The 24166-nt window shown below is 31.0% G+C and overlaps 3 protein-coding genes across 4 annotated transcripts in view; 2 read left to right on the top strand and 1 right to left on the bottom strand.

Moving 5' to 3' along the window:
- Positions 1–989: 989 nt before the first annotated feature.
- Positions 990–6120, top strand: LOC101489938 (uncharacterized). The gene is made up of 4 exons (XM_004515611.4): positions 990–1211; positions 1301–1388; positions 5379–5531; positions 5858–6120. The coding sequence occupies exons 1-4, from the start codon at positions 1079–1081 to the stop codon at positions 5889–5891; spliced, it is 408 nt and encodes a 135-aa protein (XP_004515668.1). The 5' UTR covers positions 990–1078; the 3' UTR covers positions 5892–6120.
- Positions 6121–13898: 7778 nt separating this feature from the next.
- LOC101490271 (uncharacterized) lies at positions 13899–19221 on the bottom strand. 2 transcript variants are annotated; one of them, XM_004515612.4, is made up of 5 exons: positions 18065–19221; positions 17054–17808; positions 16861–16950; positions 15030–15791; positions 13899–14496 (listed from the first exon to the last, which is right to left on the bottom strand). In XM_004515612.4, the coding sequence occupies exons 1-5, from the start codon at positions 18180–18182 to the stop codon at positions 14356–14358; spliced, it is 1866 nt and encodes a 621-aa protein (XP_004515669.1). In that variant the 5' UTR covers positions 18183–19221; the 3' UTR covers positions 13899–14355. The 2 variants fall into 2 exon arrangements, with proteins under 2 accessions (XP_004515669.1, XP_004515670.1); XM_004515613.4 differs by having other exon boundaries at positions 18071–19221.
- A 4412-nt stretch (positions 19222–23633) lies between these two features.
- Positions 23634–24166, top strand: part of LOC101490801 (mitogen-activated protein kinase kinase kinase 1-like) — a 9244-nt gene continuing 8711 nt past the window's right edge. Inside the window, exon 1 of the mRNA XM_073368981.1 lies at positions 23634–24165. Within this exon, the coding sequence (XP_073225082.1) occupies positions 23938–24165 (228 nt within the window). The 5' untranslated portion in view covers positions 23634–23937. The remainder of the gene's footprint in view (position 24166) is intronic.

The following is a 24166-nucleotide window of genomic DNA, read 5'->3' as shown; positions in this document are numbered from 1 at the left end:
TTATTTGGTTATGCCAAAATTTTGTTACATTCTACAACAATTTTGTTTCAATCAGATCGACTATTATAATGATCTATGATTTCACTTTCTTAGTAGGAAATCTAACTAAGAAACACACTATCTCAACAATTCATGATTTTTAAATGATAAAATCTTCTACAATTTATTCCATCATCACCAACAGCTTAGTATACAAGTTAATTGGCCGCCATTGATGGACAACAAAAGGTACTCATAGACATGCCTTTGTGGTGGAAATTTAGAGATCAAAGTGGTGCTATAGCAAAATGTTTTGCTTTTTTTTTTTTTAATTTTTTTTTAGTATATCTTCAAATGTTAATTCCCCCTCCCTTCAATTTCATATATGCAATTCAAGGTGCCACATATCTATTGTGAAAGTAGTTATTGTGCGCACAAGTTGATTATTTATAGAGTTTTTCTTCGCAATCATTCACTAAGTGAATTTCTATTTCTTCTTTTATTAATCATAATTTTTTCTATCAAGTGTTTAGTTTACTGATTTTTTACTTTTTTATGGGTCATACTTTTATTTTTAGATATCCTAAAAACCCGATTTATTTTTTACTTTTTTCAACGTACAAATGATGATTGTTTACTAAGTGTTAACATAATTTTAATGCCAGTAATCATAGTCTGGTGTATTTGCTCCTCAATCTTACTTAAAAATTACAATAAAAATATGAAGAATAACATTTTCGATACACATTCACGAATCATTTACTTTCTCTTTCTTTAACTATAAACACTCTTCAGAAAAAAAATTATCTTTTTCAATATATTTATTAATACTATTAATTTATCTCAAAATAATAAAATTAAAGTAAAATCCAATTCAAATGCAAAATCTATTTTGAAAACACCAATAGTTAAAATTGGGGACGGTTAAAAAGGGGCCGAGGTTGTAATCAAAATTCAAAAGTAACTTAGAAATTAGTATCTCAGTAATCATAGTTTTTTTATTAAACAAAAAGAAAATATCAGGGTAATAACAGAAGGGCACACGGAAGTTGCTTGCGTTTGTGTTGTTTGGGTTTAGGTGCGACGTAGAAAAGAAGATATGGACTTAATTGAATTATGGGCAATTTTCGGCCCCGGCGTCGCCGGCGCAGTCTTTGGCGCCGGCTGGTGGATCTGGCTCGACGCCGTCGTATGCAGCTCAACCACCGTTCCCTTCCTTCACTACCTCCCTGGTAAGTTTCACATGTCTCTCTTTTTTCTTCTATCTTTTACTTTAGGGTTTTCAATTAATCGATTATTCTTTTGACTGTTGTTTTCGAAGGAATTTTTGCATCTCTTGCGGGTTTGATGTTCAATTGCGTTAGAAAAGAAGACATTGATTATTCTCCTTATGACGAAGGAGAGTGGAGGTACTTGATTACTTGCTTTTTCAGTCGTCTTTTAACCAAATTTAAAATTCAATTCATCCATTGGAAGCTCTTAACCACTAATTAACTATAGAGATGATTTTGCTCCTTGTTGATTATAGTGCTATCGTTTCACTTGGAAATGTGTTAATAATTTCTATATGGCGATTCATCACATGTCAACTGTGAAGCATAGATACAGACATTGAACTAGATATTGGCACTGTTAATAATTTGAGAAAATTAATTAATTAAATGCAATCCATATGGGTGTCGTGTCCGACATATTCCGTCACTGACACGCGTCGGACATCGTGACACGCCTTCAATTAGAAGTGTGGGTGCTACAGAGCATGTCAATGCCTCACAAGACATAGGTTTCCGTTAGGTTTGACATGGAGTAAGTAAGTAGTGATTATTTTGGGTTACTTTACTTCACACATGAGTCATGATACTTAGAAGCTCAGGAATAAGTTAATTCTCCGAATAATGCATTGTTCAATATATCTGCATCCACGAACAGCACCTTTTGTTATTTGGAATAGCTTTGTAAAGAGTGTTGATGTCCTTGTATCATATGTATGGAATCTGTTTGAATGTGTGCAAGTTAATAAGTTTAAAGAACAACTATATTGGTCTTTGAGCACGAAATATGAGAACTCAGAAAGTGTAGACAGAACTTTGTGTTCTCTTGCAGGAGAATTTCTGTTTGATATTCAATATGCTTATATTCAACTACACTGTAAATTAGCTTAACCGCCACACACAATTTTGCTGGCTTTAAACGGTCAGCTGATGATCAATGTTTATGAGTCTGCCAGTAAGACTACAAGCATTGACATCTCCCCTCAAATTGATGCTAGGAAGTCTACAAGCATCATCTTGCTAACTAGGAAAATGTGGCACTGACATGTCAATGATTTGGTGAAAGAAGTCATGAGATAGAGTAAAAAGTATGCGGTTACATGATCCCTTGATAGAGTGACAATTGACATGCATCGTTTATGGTAGATCTCGTTGCAATTTTTATGACACTTTTGTTGTCAGAATTGGTGAAGTTTGCTGTGCTTGAGAAAAAAGTAAGACGACCACAACCGAATTATCACAGCATGCAGTAGGCACTGCACAATGTTACACTACTTCAGTGAATAGTTTAGCGATCAAATATTGTTTTGTGCATTTCCATGATTTTGGAGCATTGCAATGATAGGAACTAGAAATCAGAATAGAAGAAAACCAAGAAAAATGTATTGATAAATTTATTAATATAAAATGAATCCTCCTTACAAGGTAATGTTTGTAACTGAGAGAGTATTAAAATGGCAGTGGAAGGGAGCTAGACTCCTTGCAAGATAATCAATAACAAAATATTAAAAGATAAAGCTAATTTTGTAAGAGAACCAACTTCTCTACGCAGCCTAAACCACAAAAACCAATTCCTAATTTTCAGATGCCTTTTTGGTGCCCATCCTTTCCTTCATAGTTCATACAGTTATCCCTCTCTCTATTAGAATGTTCATTGCCGATTCTCGTATGCCACCTATAATTTATGTCAGAGCATTACATAATCTCCCTCAAGTGTTATTCTCACATGGGTGGCCTTAGTGGGGCCTATCACGCAAAAAGCATATGGCAGCCACTAGTAGATTTCCCTGTGTCTAGAACTCCAACCAATCAGCATCATTTGATGTTTTGAGCTGAACATAAAAACCAGCAGGGAAGAGTAAGCCACACTTGGAGGTGACAAGGAGGTAATGATTGATGCCATGCATTGCTAAGAGGGGAAAACACTGAAGGGATTGCATGAACTTGCAACCTAACTATGTGGACAGCAAAAGGAATGTTAAGTCAAGCAATGCGTAGGCAGATAGGATTACCAACTAGCTTGCAATATAAAGTTGGAATGGCAAGAAGGTCACCTTCATTTTGTCAATATTTTCTTTTGGGGTGTCAGCAAAGGAATATACTTGTGCTGTTCTATAACTATGTCTAACTTGATCATATCTTGATTATACTTGTGTTGTTAAATAAATATGTCTTCAGGTTGGCAATTCACATCTAACCCCACTAACCAAGTGAGCCGACCAAGTTATTTCATGTGGAACTGGAAAGTTAAATACAACAATTGCTCCATTGAAAAGAGACACATGGCTAAACATTCAGACTTTAACCACAATATCATCCACATAAACGTGTGATCATACCAGATCACTACCACAATGCCTTTAAAGTTGTTTGTAAAAAAATAAAGCATACTAGTTTTGTGTGAATGAAAAGTTAAATAGTATGGATCAAAACCATACTTTCGGTGCATTGATTTAGCTATATAGAAGCATTTTTGTTTGTGGAATGCATTAGGTGATGGTTTCACAACAGAGAAATGTGTTTTAATATCTGTATCTATTTGATTTAATGGCCAGTATTGGAATGTTGCAGTGGACAAAATCATGCACACAGTAGCCATCTTGGAAACAAGTACAAAGGTTTTGTCGTAATCAACTCCACACTTGTTGACAGAGCACTAGGTTATGGACATGATGTAAGCAGAGGGGTTGAACAAAGCATGCACTAGTTATTGGACCTGAGCCCTAGAAAGTCCATAATTCAGAAGGCCTATATTTGCTAGCAAAAAAAAGTGTGGGGGGTAGAGAATTACACTCCTGAGTTGGCATGTTAATTGGGTCAGATCATGTGATTATAGGGAAGGGAGGAGTAGTGGGTGGGTGAGCACTAAGGAGGTTAGTCATAGGTTCTTTCTCAAAGAAACTTAGGCCATGGTTTTATCTTTTAAGAGCTTAGGCTCTCCTTTCTGTTTTAAGTAACAGTCTTACATCAATTCTTATTTTGAGTGCTCCGTCAGTTGGTCCAACCTGCCAGAAATGGGTGTATTTTGATGGTTTCAAAGGGTTTTTTCACGCCACTATTGACGAACAGTCTTAGCTTGCACTATACTTTAAGATTTCACGCACATCAATCTGAAGATGGTGGATAGAGTTGAATCATTGGAAGCTAATTTTGCTTTATTGGAAAACCATCTCTGCTACAAAAGAATCAAATTTTGGAGAAACAAACTATTGAGGATCGTAACAGTGGAAGACGTTAAGGTGGAAGTGGTACCTTAAGAGGTGTTGGTTCTTTGTCCTCCCTAGCCAGATAACTAGGACGAGTGTTAGATGGCTGTAAGGATGGTTGAATTGCTCTTGCTCGACGGTGTTGTTCCATTTGGGTGGCCAACAAAAGGTTTAAATTTATTGAGGTTTAGAATATTTATGACCAGGTTAAGATGAAGTTGGCAAGGTTGAATATGGACAACCTTATAGTTCATAGGTTTAATTTGTTGAAATATAGACAACCCTATAGTTTATAGGTCTATTTGGTCAATTGTCTTTTTAGTTATACAAGCAATTTCGGTTGCTTGAGTATTATTTCCCACCATTAGAGTTAACTTGGACAAGTTTAACTAGTTTATATATATATATATATATAAAAGGAGCATATCGAATAAGAGTAATTTTACAATTAGAGGGTGAGATGATTATATCTTGACCATACATGAATTGTCATGATTAAGAGTTATTTAAGTGGCATATGATCACTTAAAAAAGTCATATGACTTTTTCTTCTAATCTTGACCATCCATGTATGGTTGTGTGGTCAAAATTTAACCTTTTCACTCTCTCATTATAAAATTTATCTCATTTGATATGTTATCTCATTTTGCTGACTCTAAATGTCCAGCATTTGCATGTTATGAATTTGATGGTTTTATTTTAACCAACAATTTTTCCAGTCTATTTTCTTTACAAGTTATTGATCGGCCCTTTATTTCGAAGTTCATAACTTCAAAGTTGCACCTTGCTTCAACTCAACTCGACAACAATAATCCCAGGATTTTATTCCCCGTAGCTGAAGGCCTTAAGCATTAAGAATCACAAGGCTCTCTTGTCTGTGTTGTCTTGAGAATATGTTTTAACCTCTTACTCTTGTTAACAGACTGAAGCTGTGGCTCTTCATCGCATATGTTGTGTCCTTTGTTTCTTTAGCTGGATCAGCGGGTCTACTGATCCAAGATTCACTTGACAAATCTGCCCCATCAGTATGGACTGGAGTTGCAGGCGTTTTGCAGTGTGTTTTTGTCTTAATCAGGTAAGAATATAAGCTTATCACCTATGAGAACTTATTTTTTGCTTCAGTTTTTATGCAAAAGTGCCTTATAAATCATTATGAATATAGGGGTTACTGATTTCTCAAAGTCCTGACTGTAAAAGTTAATAATTTTTTTTCCACACAGTTTCAAAAACAACCAAATATACTTTCTCCTAATGTCCTGGCAAATTGAAATTTAAAATTATTGATATTTCTACTTATGTCAATCTTGAAAATGGTTAACAACTTAACATTATACTGCCTACTTGTTTGATGATAGCTTATTGTTGATTACTTGTATGCACAATCGAATTCTGTTGCTGCAGTGGACTGATTTATTGGACTTCTCATCCTGAATAAGGTGAACCAAGATATGACTTGGAGCTTCACATTATACCAGTTTATGACTTCTTACCCATGTGCCATTTTCGTTATTTAATGTGGTGAGATATAGCTGGTTTCATGTAAATCAGTAAATGTAAATTGTCCTAACAACCTTGAGCCACTGAGTAGATTTATATTACATGTTTCACATTATTAATCAATTTCTGCTATCCAATGTAATTTCAGTCGCGTGGTGGTTTTTACACATGTTTTCTTCTTCATTTTCTTAATATTTTGAACTCACAGCACACAAAACAGAAACGTTTGGTTTACAACTGAGTAGAGCACCAAAATACTTGTATTTTAATTGAAATTTTAAACAACTTGAGGTCTCTAGTAAAGTAAATTATGTATTATTTCAATAACTCCATTGACATCTTATTCGAATAAAAAGTAAATATAATTCATAATTCTAAAGACCCGTGCACTATGATACAAATGTGCCGCTACAGTAGATGTAAAAAAAATGTAATATTACCTAGACTGTACTTTATAATGCAGATATTAAGGTACTATTCATGCAAAACTTTCAAGTATTAACCGAACTAACAATTCCTCCTTAAAAAAAAAAAAAAAAAACTTAACTAATAATAAACATTTGGTAAGTTGTTGGTCCTAGTATTTTTCATTGTTTGTCCCGATTTTCTTTTTAGTATTTTGTTTTTATGCGCCGATATTATATATTATTAGTAATATTATTACTATTAAAAATACAAATCCAAAAAAAAAACACCATTAAATTAATATATTACATATTAGGTTGAAAATCTTTTGTGGTCTCTTAATTTGATTTTTGGTACCAATTTTGTCATTTATTAGTGTTCTTTTCTTTTCCGAAATGATCATTAACTTAATTTTAAATAAGGATTTGATTTTTTATGTTTTAAAATATCAACAATATTATTATTTTTTACAAAAACTCATAAAATTTATCATCTTCAAACAAAATCCAAAAAATTACTTTAATAAAATCATAATTTTGATTAAATTCATAACTCAAATATTTAAATAGTTTCATATTTCTATCTCTAACAACAACATCAAATTCATCAAATAAGTAACTCATATACTTAGAGATTTGATTTGGAGAAGGATATAAATAATAATAAGATATCCTCTCGGTGATTTGAGGACAAATCTTAAAGTGTGAGTACTTTAATTGATATATTTGATGTTGGAGATAAATGAGTTTATTTTAAGATTTGAGTTATAAAATTTGATGAATATGTGATTTTTTCGGGTTTTGTTTAATAAAGGTGGTGATGAATTTTCTAAGTTTATGTAAAAAATGATAACATGATTGAGACTTTAATACATAAATGATCAAATCGAAAAAAGAAAAAAAAGAACATAAATGATTAATTTGTTACATTAAATTAAGTTATGGGGACGCATGTATTTTGCCTTCATATAAGAACTATTCTTATCTAATTATATTATTTTTTAAGTAACTTAAATTCAGAGTCGTTTAAAATATTTTAGAGTATTTTGTTTTTTAATCTCAATTTCTTTAAACAATGGTTCTCAAATAATGTACGTTCAAAATTTTGGTTCCAGCACTTAAATCAATTCATATGTATTGTTTGAATTTTTGAATGATTTTTTACACGTATATTTAAAATATTATAAGAATCTCTCATCCATAAAAATTTAGAAATTTTTAAGGATGGATGGATTAAATATAATTTTTGTAAGTATTTGACATTTAAAAAATCATATTTCATTTATCTTTTGGTAAAAAGTTCTAAATTTTTGTAGGAGAGATTCTTATAATTTTTTAAACATGCATGGAAAATATCATTCAAAAATTTGAATGATGCATCTGAATTTATTTAAAAGCAGCTACCGAAATTGTTATAAAAAATATTTGAAAAATCATTGTTTAAAGAAAAATTTTAGAGATTAAAAATGAAATATTATATATTTACAGAGAAAAAAAGCTTATTTAATCTTAAAAAGAAAATGTAAATTTAATAATTTAATAAAATAAAAATAAATTTTAATCTCTATAAAATTTTAAAATTTTACTTTTAGTTCCTATAAAAAAAATTCTTAATTTTTAATCACAATTTTTTTTAATTCTTTTAGTCTCTATTTTAAAAAGTTTTTTTTGTTTGTTCGTAAATAATGATATGTTTAGTCTCAATAAAAGTTCTTATAAAATTAAAATAGAGACTAACAGTGAGTAAAAAAATTATAGAGACTAAACTAGAAAACTCATAATTTTATATGGACTAAAAATATATTTTATTAAAAAGAATTCACTTATTTTGTTATATTATAACAAAAACAAATTTAAACCCCTCACAAATAATAAATTCTTTATTATTGATTGAATGTACATTTCAATAAGTGACCATGCTTAAATTTTAAAAATAATTTACAAATATATTTGTAATTTGTAACTTTTTAAATGTAGAATAATTCTCAAAATAAACAAGTAAAATCATCCATATAATATTTCACAATTATTTTGTAAAAGTATATTTTAATTAATTTTATAGTATTGAAAGACATATATAATAGTTATTTCTGTTAACAATGAAAAGAGAAAGAAGATAGACAACCACTCTAGGGTTTCATAACATAGAATGAACCAAACTTTAGTTAATAGGGTTACAATGAGTATATATATAAAAGAACAAAAATGTCTAAAATACCCTTATTACTAATATATAATAACATTATCTAATATCTCCTCTCAAACTCACGATGCATTAACATGGAGCATCGAGAGTTTGTCAACTAAGAAACAAAATGTTAAATAGAATGCATCTTTGTGAACAAATTAGCAATCTGTAAAGAAGAAGAGTACAAATAGTGGTCATCTTGGCTAAAAGAGCAAAAGTTTCTTCATAATCCATACAATAGTGTTGAGAGAAACCCTTAGAAACAAGACGTGCTTTGTAACGCTCAACTGATCCATCAGACTTAGTTTTGATCTTGTATAACCAACGAGACCTAATAGCACGTTTTCCAAGAGGAAGAGGTAATAATTCCCAAGTATTGGTTTTGTGCAATACATATAGTTCTTCTGTTATAGTCTGCTGCCAAAGAGTATCAAGAACAACCTCTTTATAGGAAGAGGGCTCAGACAAAGTTGACGAGAGGGGTAACGAGGACGATCAACAATCGCAGAAGGTGGTTGGGCAGTCGGGGGGACAAGAGAGATGTCACCAAAGAAGAAGCACCAATCAAAGAGAAGAACCAACAAAGAGAGAAACAACGAAAGAAGAAGCATAAGCCAAAGAGAGGATCATTAGCTATACCAAACAATCACAATAAAGAGAGAAACCAAACCAACAAGAAATCATATCAAATAGTCACAATCAAGAGAAGAACCAAACCAACAAAAAATCAAACCGAAAAAGGAGCGATAAAAAAAAAGGAGCAACAACCATATCAAAACAAACCCTTAATATATAATATAAAAGCCCAATAACATACTACTTAACATCTCCCCTAAAATTTCCTAATATTGAAACAACCCCTCAAACTAAAGCTCAAATCAACCAATATCAAAATCAGCAGATATGAACAACCAAAGAAGTAGCACCACGAAACCAAACCAAACCAAATAGAACCAAACAAAACTAAATTATATCAAACCAAACCAAACTAAACTACACCAAACCAAACTAAACTAAGAGAGAAGCAACCACATAGATGAACCACATGAGAGAAGAGCAAACAAATAGAACAATCAATATGGAGAGAAGCAACAAAGCAGATCACTAGAGAGAGAAGCAATCAAACAGAAGAAGCAAAAGAGAGAGCGACAACACAGAAGAAAGCAACCAAAGAGATAGGAGAGACGAACAATTAAATTACCAACCAAATCAGCAAAGAATCACAACAATTGAAATCATGTGAACCAAACCAAAATCAACTCCTTAATACTGATCATAACAAACAAGCAGTTTTTTTTTTAAGTTGTTCTGCAATATCAGATATTTGGGAAGCAGTCTCAGATGAGTATACAGAACCAGAACTAGAGCCAATGGTAGAAGGAGCAGAAGCAACAACATTGGACGATGGTCCCCTAAAATTCTTCTCATGTGCTCTCCCTAATTTCGGACAATGTGTTTTCCAATGTGCTTGAAGAGAATCATCATTAGCACCAGTCATAACAAATAATGACAGGAAAATACGAAAAACACAATAACTGAGACAAAATAAATTAGGGATAATCTGGTGTTGTGCGAGCCCGATTTCTCCCCCTACAGATGTCGTTTCACCGATCCGACTGTTGAAGATGAAGACCTGAATGTTGCGAACCTGCTGTCCAAAAATCAGCCCGATCCAACGGTTAACGAATGCAATCGATGTTTTTGTGAGACTGATTTAACAAAATCGGGAACAGAGTTACTCTTCTCTTTTTTCTTTTGGTGGTTGTCTTTCCTATCAAAACATTCTCTCTCTTCTCTACGGTAGATCCCAAAATCAACCAAAGCTCTTTGATACTATGTTAACAATGAAAAGAGAAAAAAGAGAGACAACCACTCTAGGGTTTCATAATATAGAATGAACCAAACTTTAGTTAATAGGTTACAATGAGTATATATATAAAAGAATAAAAATGTCTAAAATACCCTTACTACTAATATATAATAACATTATCTAACAATTTCAAATAACCTTTAACTGCTTACAGTGTAAAAATGTCATATAGATGTATGAAAATATTCGAAATTTAACTAGTGTATATATTTTTGTGAATATAAGTATTGTTTTTTGAACTTTTTATCATTTTACTATATAAATCTCTCACCCTAACCATAAACGAACTTTATGTTCCATATCTAATTATCATATTATTTAATAATTGTTTTCATTGTATATTTTGATGATATATATATATAAGAGATTAACTTTTATATGTTAAGAGTGGAACTTTCGTAACTCGATAATACATATACATTGATAATATTATTTTTTTCATTACATTCAATCATAACTCGATTTTAAATATTTGTAGAGATATTTTATAAATAAATAATATAATAAAGTGTTATTATTTTATAATTTGATTAGATACATACCTAAAAGAGTTCTATACTATTAATGTGTTGAAATTGATCGCTTTAGAAATTAGTATTTTAACATATACCTAAATTATGACATATAATTGAATATTTGTATAAAATTTGTTTAAATTATGAGTGCATATAAATTAAAAAACTAATTTATATTGTGAATCAATTATAACCTTTAAATTATTAATAATATTGTCATAATTATTTTTAAAGTAATGTATATAATTGATTATGATATACTAATTGTGTAAAACTTTTTACATTATTAATACATAAAAATTAAATTTATTAATTAAATTCAAATATACATTTCATAATTACATGTTTCTAAATTTACAATATAAAATGTTGCCAATATACTTTTCATTAAATTTCTTTCTATTAGTTAAAATTTATATGTGTAAATGTCAATTTACTAAAAAGAGTTTGATTTTTTTAAGTTTGAATCTAATATGGGATAATTGTAAAACGGTTTCATCATTATTAATAATAATGGCCTCTTCTCCCAATTTTTTTCAAAAAGTTAAAATTTATATGAATTTCATCTATAGAGCAAAAGGGTCATTAATAACTAAGTTGAAATCGAGTATGAGATAATCAAAATTAATGAGAGTCATGTAAAGCAAAATGTGTTAAGAAATGTGTGTTGGTGAGAATATCCTTTAATATTATATAACGTGAATAAGTTTTAACTGAATGAATACGTTATATTACAGTGGAGGCTGCTCAAAAGAATATGTTAACAATTTTTCTAGTCTTTACTGATTTACGCTGAATGGGTCTCATAAATGGTTCACCATATGCCATAACATCCTCTTAGTGATTTCCTAATTTGACCAAAAATATGACATTAGCATACGGATATGTAGTTATTTGGGGGCAGCTGCTCCGACTAAGTTGCTTACTTTTGTTTTTGTCATAAATTAATTTTAATTATCTCCTATTATATTTTAACTACTGTCCACATTAAAAAAATATTGAATAATTTTCTAGGTAAAGAATGTAATATACAACCTTGTGAGAGATAAATTATTAATTGATGTGTTATCGTATATAAAGAGAAATATATATTTTTAGATTTAAATGTGTTTTTAATATTTTATATAAGTGTACTTTTTATGGATCCAATATTTCTAAAGTGATTAATTCACTTTAGAGACTAAAATGAATAATTTCAATTAATCAATAACAAATCAAAGATAGATATTATAGGTAAAAATAATCAATCATGAATTTGTTAGAATAACAATGATTGATTTTCTCACTTTATATTTTACTAACTTTAAATAATCTAATTTTTTTTATACAAATATTTATGATATATAACATTATTCAGACTAATCAAAATTTATAGATCTGTAACTAAACGGGAGTATCCATGATTCATCCGAGAATTATCACATTGTTGTTGTGTATAGTGCACATTTAGGAGTATTTACATCTAAACCAATAAAAAAAAACTGCAAATCAATCCAAAAGAATTGAAAACAACACAACATCGAATATTATTCGATAGTTTTGAATTTTTTTTGTAAAAACGCTCATAATTGATTGAATATTAGATTTATTTTTTAAAATCGTCGCATATAAAAATTAATTTTTTTTTATTAGTATGAGATATTGTATTAAACTATTATTTATTTGTTTCAGTTAATTTTTAATAACATTTATTTGTTTAAATTGATATATTTTTATTACTATTTAATATAATTTAAATATAATCAATCTATATTATTCCGTAATATTAATATTTAGTATATTATATATATAATATTTTGCTTCAAATTTTTTATATTAATGTAATTTTATAATATTTTTATCAAAATAATATATTATAAATTATAATTTAGATCAATCGAAAGTTGATCAAATTTAAAGTACATTAATTTGAATTAGACTGAGTTTTCGAAGTTGTTATCTAAATCAAACCTAACTGCAAATATTTTAATATTTGAAATGAATAAACTTTTCTATCCAAACCGCACCTCACATTTTAATATTTGGATTGAATAAATTTTTCTATCTAAACCGCACCTCACGCTGCATTCGTGATTTTGAGATATCAATTTGTTTTTATGAAATGAAAAATCAATATTTTGCATTTTACATTACAATTTATTTATATGTTAAGCTTTATACGTATACTTTCTTTAAAATATTTCATGACCAGATTTTTCTTTCTATTTTAAGATAACCAGTAATTAAGCATTGAATGCTATATACTTCAGACGATTTATATTTGATTTATGCAAAAATCCATTCAACGAATCTATTGAACTGTGATGAACCATTTCTGTAATAAAAAAAATCGATAGCGAGAAACCAAGAGAATCACGTTGTTTTCATTTTGGGGATAGTGTACAATGAACTAGGTTTATCTCGCCTTCTCATACGATTCTTACAACTCTGAGCTTAGTGGACTGCCATAATGAGGCCCCACCTGTTGAACGTAGACAGTTCATATGTGACCAAACGACTAACTAACTAATGGTACAAAGAATTATTACATGCACATAGACCTACGCTAGGAGGGGGGCCTATAGTGTGGATAGCATTATTTATTCATGACCGAAAAGCTGGCATGATTAATAAGCATTTCTTTTCTAAAGAACTGAACAAATCACCTAGCTTAAAACCTAAGTTGTCTTCATTGTGATTGTGAGCACTAAACAGCGAATAACAAATTGTGTTTATGTACAGAAGAGAGCTATCCTCGAGTCACATAGTTGAAACGGACCAAATATTGTGTCAAGTAGGATTTCTATCTAATTGCTCAAACATTAAGGGGATAGCCTAATTTTAAAATGACAAAAAGGAAGTGACAGAGAAGAGATTTTATACTTATAATTTGCACGACATTTTCAGTTAAATAAAGTTTTACAGTGCTCCGGAAAGGGCAATCATAAGGTGAACCGATGACAGCAAACAAAATGTATCAACACTAAAATTTACCAAAATAACGTCATAAACTTTATAAGTAAACTTTTACTCATAAGTAAACTTTTAATTTCCTTTTTTTTTGTTTGTAAATTTACCAAAAAAACGCCATAAACTTTATCATTTAGAATCAAACCCTCTTGAAAGAAAAATGTATGAAAATACCCCAAAAGATGCAATTGCCCGCCTTCCTGCAGGCAAAATAACCCCTACGCTACTATCCCTACCCAACCAACCTATTGCTTTTACCCAGCCTCAGAACAAAAAAAAACACCTGTAAAGCAGGCAGGTTTGAGGCACCTGTAACTTATTGCAATATTTGCAAATGCATGGTTCCAAACAAAACCCACCCTCTTTTTTCCTTCCCAAATCACCAGCCTTCTTTAAAAACAAAAGAGAAGAATGATACTAGCCATCTGCCATAAAAAAAATGTTCAACTTGGATCTATCCATGATACAACCGAACATCAAGCTTCAGATCCGGAGTCAGAAGAACTCGATCCAGCAGAAGCTCCATTCAAGTTAGTGGCATAAGATTCAAAAAATTTGGACAACTTTGGCTGCATGCCTGGGCATAGCTTTAATGTGGTGGTGCCCAGTTTCAAGCACTGCAAAAACACAAAACAAAGAATAAAGTTATACTTTTGACCAACATAAATTGATAAATTTACCCAGATCAAAGTCAATCAGAGCAAATTGTTGCAAAATGCCAAGCATCTAATTTGGTATTATTATTATTATTATTATAACAAATCAATTGAGCCTTGATCGACAGAAAGGGTAGTTTTGAACCCATTTCTTTCAATGAAACCTTTTTTACCTTCAAAATCAAATTTGATTATATTGGATAAATGGCAAAGCTTGGGTGAAGTTTTACTTGTGTTTTTACTGCTGCTCAATCACAAATTAGCATATGGACTGTTTATCCACAAATATAAAAAGAATCATTTTAAGTTTAAATTTAACTAAAAAATTTACCCACTAGACGTGTAATAATTTGTGGAATTGCAAACAACATACAAGGAACAACACCTAATCTTAATCCTTAGATAAATGCATAAAGATTTTAAGCAAATTCCGATTCATTATTCATAATGACCTCAATTAATAGAAAACTATATAAATAAATGTAGATGCTAACCTCCTGATAGAATGCATTGATCTCCTCTTCTGTGAGGCCTTCATCCTCCTCACCAGAATCCTCCTCCTCCCAGCCAAGAGAACGAAGAAATGCAGCTTCTTCTTCGTCAGGAGATGAATATTTCCTCACATCAATCTCGGGAAGTCTGTGAATCTCCACATGGGCATTACCATTCCTAGTCACTTCAGCACGATTTCCAAGATCTTGAGGGCTTGCCGGTGGTTCAACTGTCTCCATATTCACTTCACCAGATTTGTCTGTCGTGGCAGGTGAAACCACGGGGCTAGAATCTGGAAGAACTGAGGAGTTCATCTGAGTTTTCTTCTTGATGAGATTGAAGAAATCATGCCGGCTCTGTGCTTGAGAAGAAGAATGTTTCTTATCCGTAGTAGAACCTACTTTCAGATCCAAAGAAGCTGGCTTACGCTCTGCAGTGGTTTTAACATTATTGGGATTCCTCAAAGGTGCAGAAGCAACAGCTGAAGCAACAGCCACATGATTTCCAGGTCTGCTATTAGAATAACTTGTTGGAGTTGAAGCTTCCTTCGCCGTAGGAGAAACACCGTTTTCCCAAACCACAGATTTAAGATCAGTAAACTTTCCAGATGTCTTTGGAGCATCACCTTTGGCATTTCCATTGCGGACAGAATGATGAACAATATGCATAGCAGAGGGTTGTTGCGGCACACTCTTGGCAGCCATATTCATCTCAGCATTTCTGAGTGTTGTCTTTGGCTTTGATTTGTCAGAAGAATTATTAACCTGAGAAAAAATATCACAAAATCACCAAGGATACAATAAAAATCAACCATCAATGAAACAGAAGACAAAAACAAGCAAGATGCTATAAATATATCAACTTGGAGTAATTCTAACATACGAAGAAAACCAGAAAAACACTTCAATGTCGTTGACAGACTAAGAACAAAAGTAAAGTATCATATTACACAATCCATCGCTAATATAGGAAAGATATACACAACCATCATAATTGCCAACAGTGGTGCAGAAACCAGAGTGAGCATGCAAAATCAGTTTTAAATGATTATAGTGTCTGAAAGACAGGATAGAAACCACAATAAAACATGCAAGTGCTGTTTTCTGTTTGGTGAACTGCGCGTTCATAAACCGATTTAGTACACATTATACATGCAAGAATGCTAAAACAAGAAGCCATTTGACTATCCAAGTGTTCAGCCTCATGATTGAAATTCAGGCTACAAAACCATGCCTAAGAAAGAAAAAAGAGGGATGCAAAAATGCCAATTGTGAGGCATTGATAGAGAGACAGCTAAGAGAGGGTAATAAAATAAACAACTTGCAGCTTCTATATAGACCACTCTAGTCAGTAGTTTAAGCAAAAAGAAGCAATCAAATAAAAGAGACAAACTTTTGAATCATCATGTAGACAGGTTACTAGTCAGTAGTTTGAGCAAAAAGAAGCAATCAAATAAAAGAGACAAACTTTTGAATCATCATGTAGACAGGTTATTTTGCATTTCTCACATGCATTATGCACATAGTGAAAAAATAAACACTGACCAAACTTCATGTTATTAGTTTCTTCGACATTTTGCTCATTCTAAGTCTAATGTCCTCTCAAGAAACCAACCCTCAGTAAAGCACCAATTTTAAAATTTCGGTACTTGTCCAAATTTCCGACTTCAACTCAATTGTTTACCACTAAATAACACTCCATAACAAGAAAGAGGAATGGATCAAACACAAGTGCAAAATAAAATTACGAAATCTTTTGCCCTGGTAAAATCTAAAACAGACCAATTACGCAATTCAAACCTATTAAACAATATTTCAAACGCAATTTACTCACCAAAGCCTTAGGCATTGATGGTGTTACTGGAATCAACTGTCTTGACTGCTTAATAGCAAGTTCCTCAAGCCTCTGGGTGTTGACCGAAACCTAAATTAATATAAACACATTATAAGTTGGTCATGAAAATAAATAAAATCATTACATTTATATAAGAATGATGGAGAAAGTGACAGACAGCTAGCACGATTACCTGAGGAGTTGTCTGAACTCGAGATGGAGTCTGCACTAAAGCTTCAGCCATGTTGAGACCAGCTGATGTACTTGAAAGTACAGACCCAGAGGTTGGAGTAACAGTTTGTTGTGCTGTTAGAGACCCGGTACTACTGCTTCCAATTATAGAAGGTACTTCTGCTAGTGCAGAAGTCCATCCCTCCCCGCCAATCAAAGGTGAACTGCCAACTGGTAGAGATTGACTAGCACTAGCACCCAAACCAGGAGACGAGACTCTGCCTATTTCAGTTGTCCCCAGCCTTTCATCTCCTCCAAGAGATGGAAAATCCTTATCAAAAACAGATTTGTGAAGGCTGCTACTAATACTACCCCCAGAAAGTACATCATTGCCGTTACTCTGGTTGCAGTTCCCACCGGATCTTGTATCTACTGCCCCTCTGTGAGTCACAAGATCACTCTGCTTCCTGGATACCAATGAATGAGAACGCCGCAAAGTATCCCTCTCTATCCTTCCAGAGAAGAGGTCAGCTAATGGTTCAGAACAATTACGATCCCAATGGTCTACAAAATTGGATCTATCTTTATCTCTATCACGGTCCTTATCACGATGATTTCTGTTGAAACTACTATAGGCATGTTTTGCAGAGCCATTGATAGAACCCCTCCGAGAATTTGACGAAAATGTCCGTTCAAGAAACACGGAACGAGGACTATCAAAATCACCAGATGTCTTAGAAGATCTACTCCTTGTGTTATGGGTTACATTAGGAGCATCTACACAACAATGTTAAATAAAACCTATTAATATATGATATTTTACCCTTTCTCATGGAGATAGTTCAATCATATAAACTTATAAACAGATTCCAATAATCTACATTTCTTAGACATATGAATGCACAACATAACAAATAAGATTCTAATTCTGATTCTAATTCTATTATATAAAACAAAGTACAAAATATTCAGAGTTGATTCAAATAAAAGCATTCGAAATACATTTTTAAAAAAACAGGATATCAGAAATTACCGTTACCAGTGTGAGTAGATGAAGATGCAAAATGGTGAGTTGAATTACTAGCCCCACCAGCAACACTTCCAGCACTTCTCAACCATTGTGGAACTAAAGCAGGTTCACTTTTTTCCATAATGAACACTGAACATGATCAGAGTTAACGAACAAAAAAACACCTTCACCAACCCCACCCCTAGAACAACACTGTTATACTCTCAATACTAAACTGCTGATTCAAATTATCACCCCTTCATTATCCACTTTTCAGGAAAACCTAAACACCAAACTGTTCCAAATTAAAACCGGTTACTCTAAAACTAATCAAAGATTCAAGGTCGCAACGACCCGAACAATGCTGAACTAAAATTGTCCCCTTAACAAACCACAAACTTGAAACACAAGACAATGCCGTAAAGGAAAACCCTCTCTACGCTTCCATCTTCAATCACAAAGATGGATTCAAACAAAACCTTGCAAACTCAAAGAAGCATAATCTCTTTTCAAAAAAGTATTGAAAAGAAAATCGATCCCCGCACTAAAAATAGCACGAGTACAGAATCAATGGCGAAACTCTTAACAACAATCGATTCGCAAAACCATTCAAGAATTAAGCAACCAAATTAACGAAGGATGATATCGCCCTAAAAAGGGCGAAAAATACGTCTCGAAAACAGAAACCCTAGAAGTATGCGCACGTGTAATAAAAAAAACTAGTCTCCAAAAAAACCTAGGGTTCCAGAGAGAGAGTGAATTTTGGGGAATTGGAAAGCGAAAGAGAATTAAAAAAGAAAAGGGGAGAAAAATAATAACCCTAGAGTTTTAAAAGTGATTGATTGAAAAGGATTGAGAAACGCAACCGTTTCGATAACCGTCAAACGTGAGAAAGAATGCGTTTCAGAAAGCGAGAAAAGAAGATGAAGAAGCGAAGTGTAAATGAATTATGGAGAGTGCGGTGAATGAGGTTAGTTTTTTTTTTTTTGGAGATATAAAGAAGAAGAGAGAAAGAGAGTGTGGAGAGTGAAAATTAGAAAAATAGGGTTTTGTTTTTGTTTTGGAGAGTGCGATGTGGGTGGGGGGGTGTATGGTAACAACGCGAGCGAGAAGGTAGTACAATTTTCTGTTAGTTTGGGTTGGGATACTTCAGACTCAGAATGAAACGTATGAAGAACAAACACCCTCTTCTCTAATATGCATACAAATATTATTATATTTTTATTTTTATTTTGTCGAAATAATATATGTGTAATGTGTGTGAGCGTGTTTTTTTATTATTATTATCTCTATCTTATTATTATTCCGATTTTTTCTTAGCTGCGCCTCTAAAATTCTAACCCTGAATTTCTATGAACCTTCGGGTTGTTGAAAAAACCATTTGTTTGTTTGTTACATTGTGATCCACTTTTCCTGAAACCGTAAAATTGGGTGTACGGTTGTGATATTTCTTGACCACGGATGGACGGTTGGGGTGAGAAGTATGCTAGCAAAATTTCTCGCGCTCCTCTTTTTTTTATCACGTAGGAAGAAAAAATAACAAGAAACCAAATTCAACTATCATGCATTCTAATTGTCTAATTAATGAATAGGCAATAGGGCAAAGAGATGGGTATGGTGGACAAGCACTCCATATTCTCCACCAACTTATATTTTGTGTCCTTTATTTCATTATCTCCATAAGTTAGTTGAAATATAAACAACCAATGTTGAGATTAATATTTTTAAATGTTAATAATTATAGTTTGGATTTTGTGTGATTTAATAAAAATTTAATTATCTTGTATTGTATAATTGATATTGTTGAAATACAATGGACAAATATACAGTGTAGTTAGAGCTCTCAAAACGAAATAAGCGACTATTTAACGAGCTACTTGTTTTATCGGACTAAGCTAAAAGAATCTCTTTTTTAAAAACAGTCTTATAAATACTATTTGAGTTCCGTAGATTTTTTACTTTCGCGATAACCTGTCATTTAACAATTTTTAAATTTTTATTTATATTTGATAAAATTAAGTATTGTAATTTTCATATAAAAAATTATTTAACTTTTTTATACATTGTAACATTTTTTTTAAAATATTATAAACATTATTTTAAATATAATATTAAAGTTCTTAACATTTAAAAAATTATGTTTATACAATATTTTTTCATGTCATGCGAATGTGTGGGTAGCCCTAAACCTGATCGGACTAGTTTGCCATGAACGTACATACTATTTAAGGTGGGGTTTAAAATACAAGTTTTAATTTTTAGAACCAAAACCTTATATTTTATTGGAGTTTTTTATATTGACTCGTTCGAACTGTCCCATTTTGACGGCTCTAAGTGCATCAACAATAAAGTTTATTATATTTAAAGAGATACAATTTCTCTCTAAATTTAACTATCTCTACATTTGTATTTGTAGAATTGTACTATTGTTGTAAGGGATTCACACACAAACAATTAAGAGAGTTTATAGATGGTGTATTGCATATAGGTCAAAGTATAGATTTCATGTAGTTTGAAAGTTTAATTATATAATGATATTTCTAAAACCAATATGTCATGTGATATTAAGTAATACAATACTACATACAATTTATCCAATTAGTCATTGAGCCTCAAGAATGCAAAAAAAGTTATGAATCAATTTCGTTGAGACGTAAAAGTTATGAATCTATTAATGTGGGGAAACTTGAGTGCAATATATTCTAAAGTGTCGTGTTTCTATAAGATATCACTAAATTATAAGTTAAGGTTGCAATATGTACAAAAATATTTGGAAACAGTGATAATATTGTTAAAACCAACTATTGTTAAAACTAACTATTAATAATGAAGCTCCCTTTTATGATGTGATATGGTCTGATTGTTGTTGATAATAATATGACTAAATTTATTTAGATTTAAATATATTTAAGATTCAAAATAAAATATTATTATAATATATAATTTATAATATATTTAAATTTTATTTTTTATTGTAGGGATTTTTTATATGTTTTAAAATCACTATTTAGCTTTATATAGAAACCATGAATAAAAATTTAAAAAATTATATTTCTTCGTAAAAGATTGATTTTCTCTACATACAATAAATGTAGTATATTTTTGTAAATATAAAAACATACATACAATAAATCTAGTATATTTTTGTAAATATAAAAACATACCAAATATCATGACGAGCCAATATTCATACTCATATGTGTGAAGAAGATAAAGAATAAACAAATAAGAAAAAAAACAAAATGCATTTTGGTTTAATATAAAAACATACAAAATATTATCAGTAGTACTACGAGTCAACATTCAAACTCATATGTATGAAGAAGAAAAATAATAAACAAAGATGAGAAAAAAAATGCATCTTGGTATATAACCAACAACTTATCACTATATTTGTATGTGTTACATAAAATGTGTTCAAATGTTATATGAAAATGTAGATTAACAACAACTACATACTATATTTTAATGGATTACTTCAAATACGTTCTTGTGTTACATGAAATTTGCTCACCTGAAGGCATAGATAAAAATAACAAAGATATAAAGAAGGTGAAGATGGATTCTGATTAAGTAAATATATTTAGTCAACGAATAGTGTTGAGAATAATGTGTTTAAGTATATTTAAAAAGATTTATTTATATTTATATTTAAATATATTTAAAAGCTATCTATAAAAAAACAATTTTCATTACAAATATTGGAGGAATTATGATCGCACAATATTCCAAAGTCTCACATTCCTATTCCATAAAATACCACTAAAGTTTAAGTTGGTGATTGTAATATACAAAAACTGATCATGCTACGAAAATAATATTGTTGAAATAAATTGTCATGAAAAAAAATAAAACCTCTTCATTTCTAATCTAATATGTTATGATATTTGAGTTGCAACAAGGATCAACAAGTCATGCACACCAACCTTTCTCTTGAAAGTCGTAAGTCAATCTCTTAGTATGGTGAGATGGAGTGTTTGGGTAACTGGGTTCTTGAGTGAAAATATTGAATATGCTTAAATACATGATCCATATATGTATTTAGGCTCTTTTTAGATTTAGTCTTTGTATATTTTTGTTGTTTGTTTCTAGTTGATCAAGGTAAGTGTTCAGACATGGTAATTAAATTTAAAATTATAAGTGATTTAGATCAATCAAATAATCAAATAAGTTGATCACAAAACTACACTCGATTAGTATAAATAGGTTAATTGATTAAGATGTCTAATAAATGTTTTTTATCGAAATGTAATTATTGTAATCCAAAAAATGTTAAATTGATTATATAATATGGTGTGTGTTGATATGTTACAATTGATTTTATTGAAAGAAAAAAAAAACATTACTTTCAATTATTGTTATGTTTTGAAAGATGTTGATTTTAAAAGTCTTAGAATCCTAACTCAACCTTGAGCGTGAGTTTGTTATTTTTGTTACGTTAAAAATATGGAATCAATGAAATACATATAAAATATATGACTTTAAATACTAAAGTCAATGAGATCAAATGCTTCTAAGATCTTCATTTGAAGAAAAATAAAATCTATAATAATTTTTATCAAGAGAGTTCAAATATCAATGACTACTCAATTTTCAAATTGATGACAACTAAGTGTGAAAATCAACAACTTTCTAAGGATTATCACCCTTAAAGTAAACCAAACACTTGTGGAGATGATTTTTGCATCCTTGTAACTCAACCTTGTATTTATATTGACCACATTTTCAAAGGACGTCATTACTTTAAATGATACAATTAAGAAAATAAATTAAACAAGTAAATGAGATACCAATTACTTGTAAAACCTACTTTTTAAGTCAAAGTTTGGACACCTAATGGCAATATAGACACAATTAATTTGTGGTAGCCATGTGAGGTCGATAAAGAAAAATTTATGATACTAATTAGAATTATAGAGACATCCGATATCACAATGTCAACCATTGAGATATGAGTATTATGATACTAATTAATATTTTTAAATTTTATTCAAATTCAAATGAGAATATTAATTTTACTAACGAAAAATACATTAATTTTAAGGTTGATTTTATTTTCCAGACGTGAATAACATATTTGTTTCCTAAAGAGGAACAACATGTGAACACTTTTCTATATATCTGTATTATTTAACTTTATAGTGAAACAATGATAAATAATAAACTTAATAATATAATATTTTTGGAGCAAATTAAAATTCTTATTAAAATTCATCTCATAACTTAAAATGTTGTTTCTGAATAAGAGTATCTTAAAGCAATAATAGTGATAAGATTAATCAATGTTATAATTAAAAGAGTTGTACTATTTGGTGCGATACAAGGAAGAGAAGAGATAAAAATAGGAGTTTTGATAAATATTAGAGTACACAAATGTTTATAATACCTCATATATGTTCTATAATTATTTTTATAGGCATTCTATGACTAGTTCTCATCGCAGGATTTAATATAAATTTATCCTTAATTTTGTTTTTATCCTCTTCTTTTCGGTTTAGCTTTTTAATTTTTTATGGGTTAAATATTTGTCCACGTTTTTGTTTTATTTGAATCTATTTTTCGCATATAAAAAATAAAAATAAAATCCACCGGAGCTATCAGAGCAATGCGTTGGTTTGGTCGTCCATGTGGCAATGTCACCGCGTTTTTTCATCCCTGTTCAACTTCGTTTACCACTCTTACTTCCCTTTCTTTATTCACCACCTTGCTCACCCCGTTTACTATCTCAATCTTTTCGTTTCTCACTGCTGAAATACCCATATTAGAAACATTCAACACCATTCTCCCTCTAACTTCCTTCAATTATCTCTTTCTATATCATTCTACAAACCCATACATGGATCAACGTTTATTTCTCCACGCATCTGATTTTCGTTTATAGCAACTTAACCAACGCCATGGATACTAAGAAGCTTCGAAGAAAACCAAAACTCGAACGCCGTAATGCTATCAAGTACTTCGATTACGACGCTGGACCGTCTTCATCTTCGTTCGATGACTCTTCTGGTTCGCTCTACACTCGTTCCATGGAGTTATACGATCGTTCCAGCTTCCGTATTGAAGGAGTCGAAGGAGAATTGGATCGAATTTGTATGAGGTTAGGGCTTTCTGGACCAGAAGATTTTG

This window comes from Cicer arietinum, chromosome 5 (genome assembly GCF_000331145.2).
Source record: "Cicer arietinum cultivar CDC Frontier isolate Library 1 chromosome 5, Cicar.CDCFrontier_v2.0, whole genome shotgun sequence".
NCBI lineage: Eukaryota > Viridiplantae > Streptophyta > Magnoliopsida > Fabales > Fabaceae > Cicer > Cicer arietinum.
The sequence above is the reverse complement of the archived record's forward strand: the minus strand, read 5'-3'. Positions and strand labels throughout refer to the sequence as shown.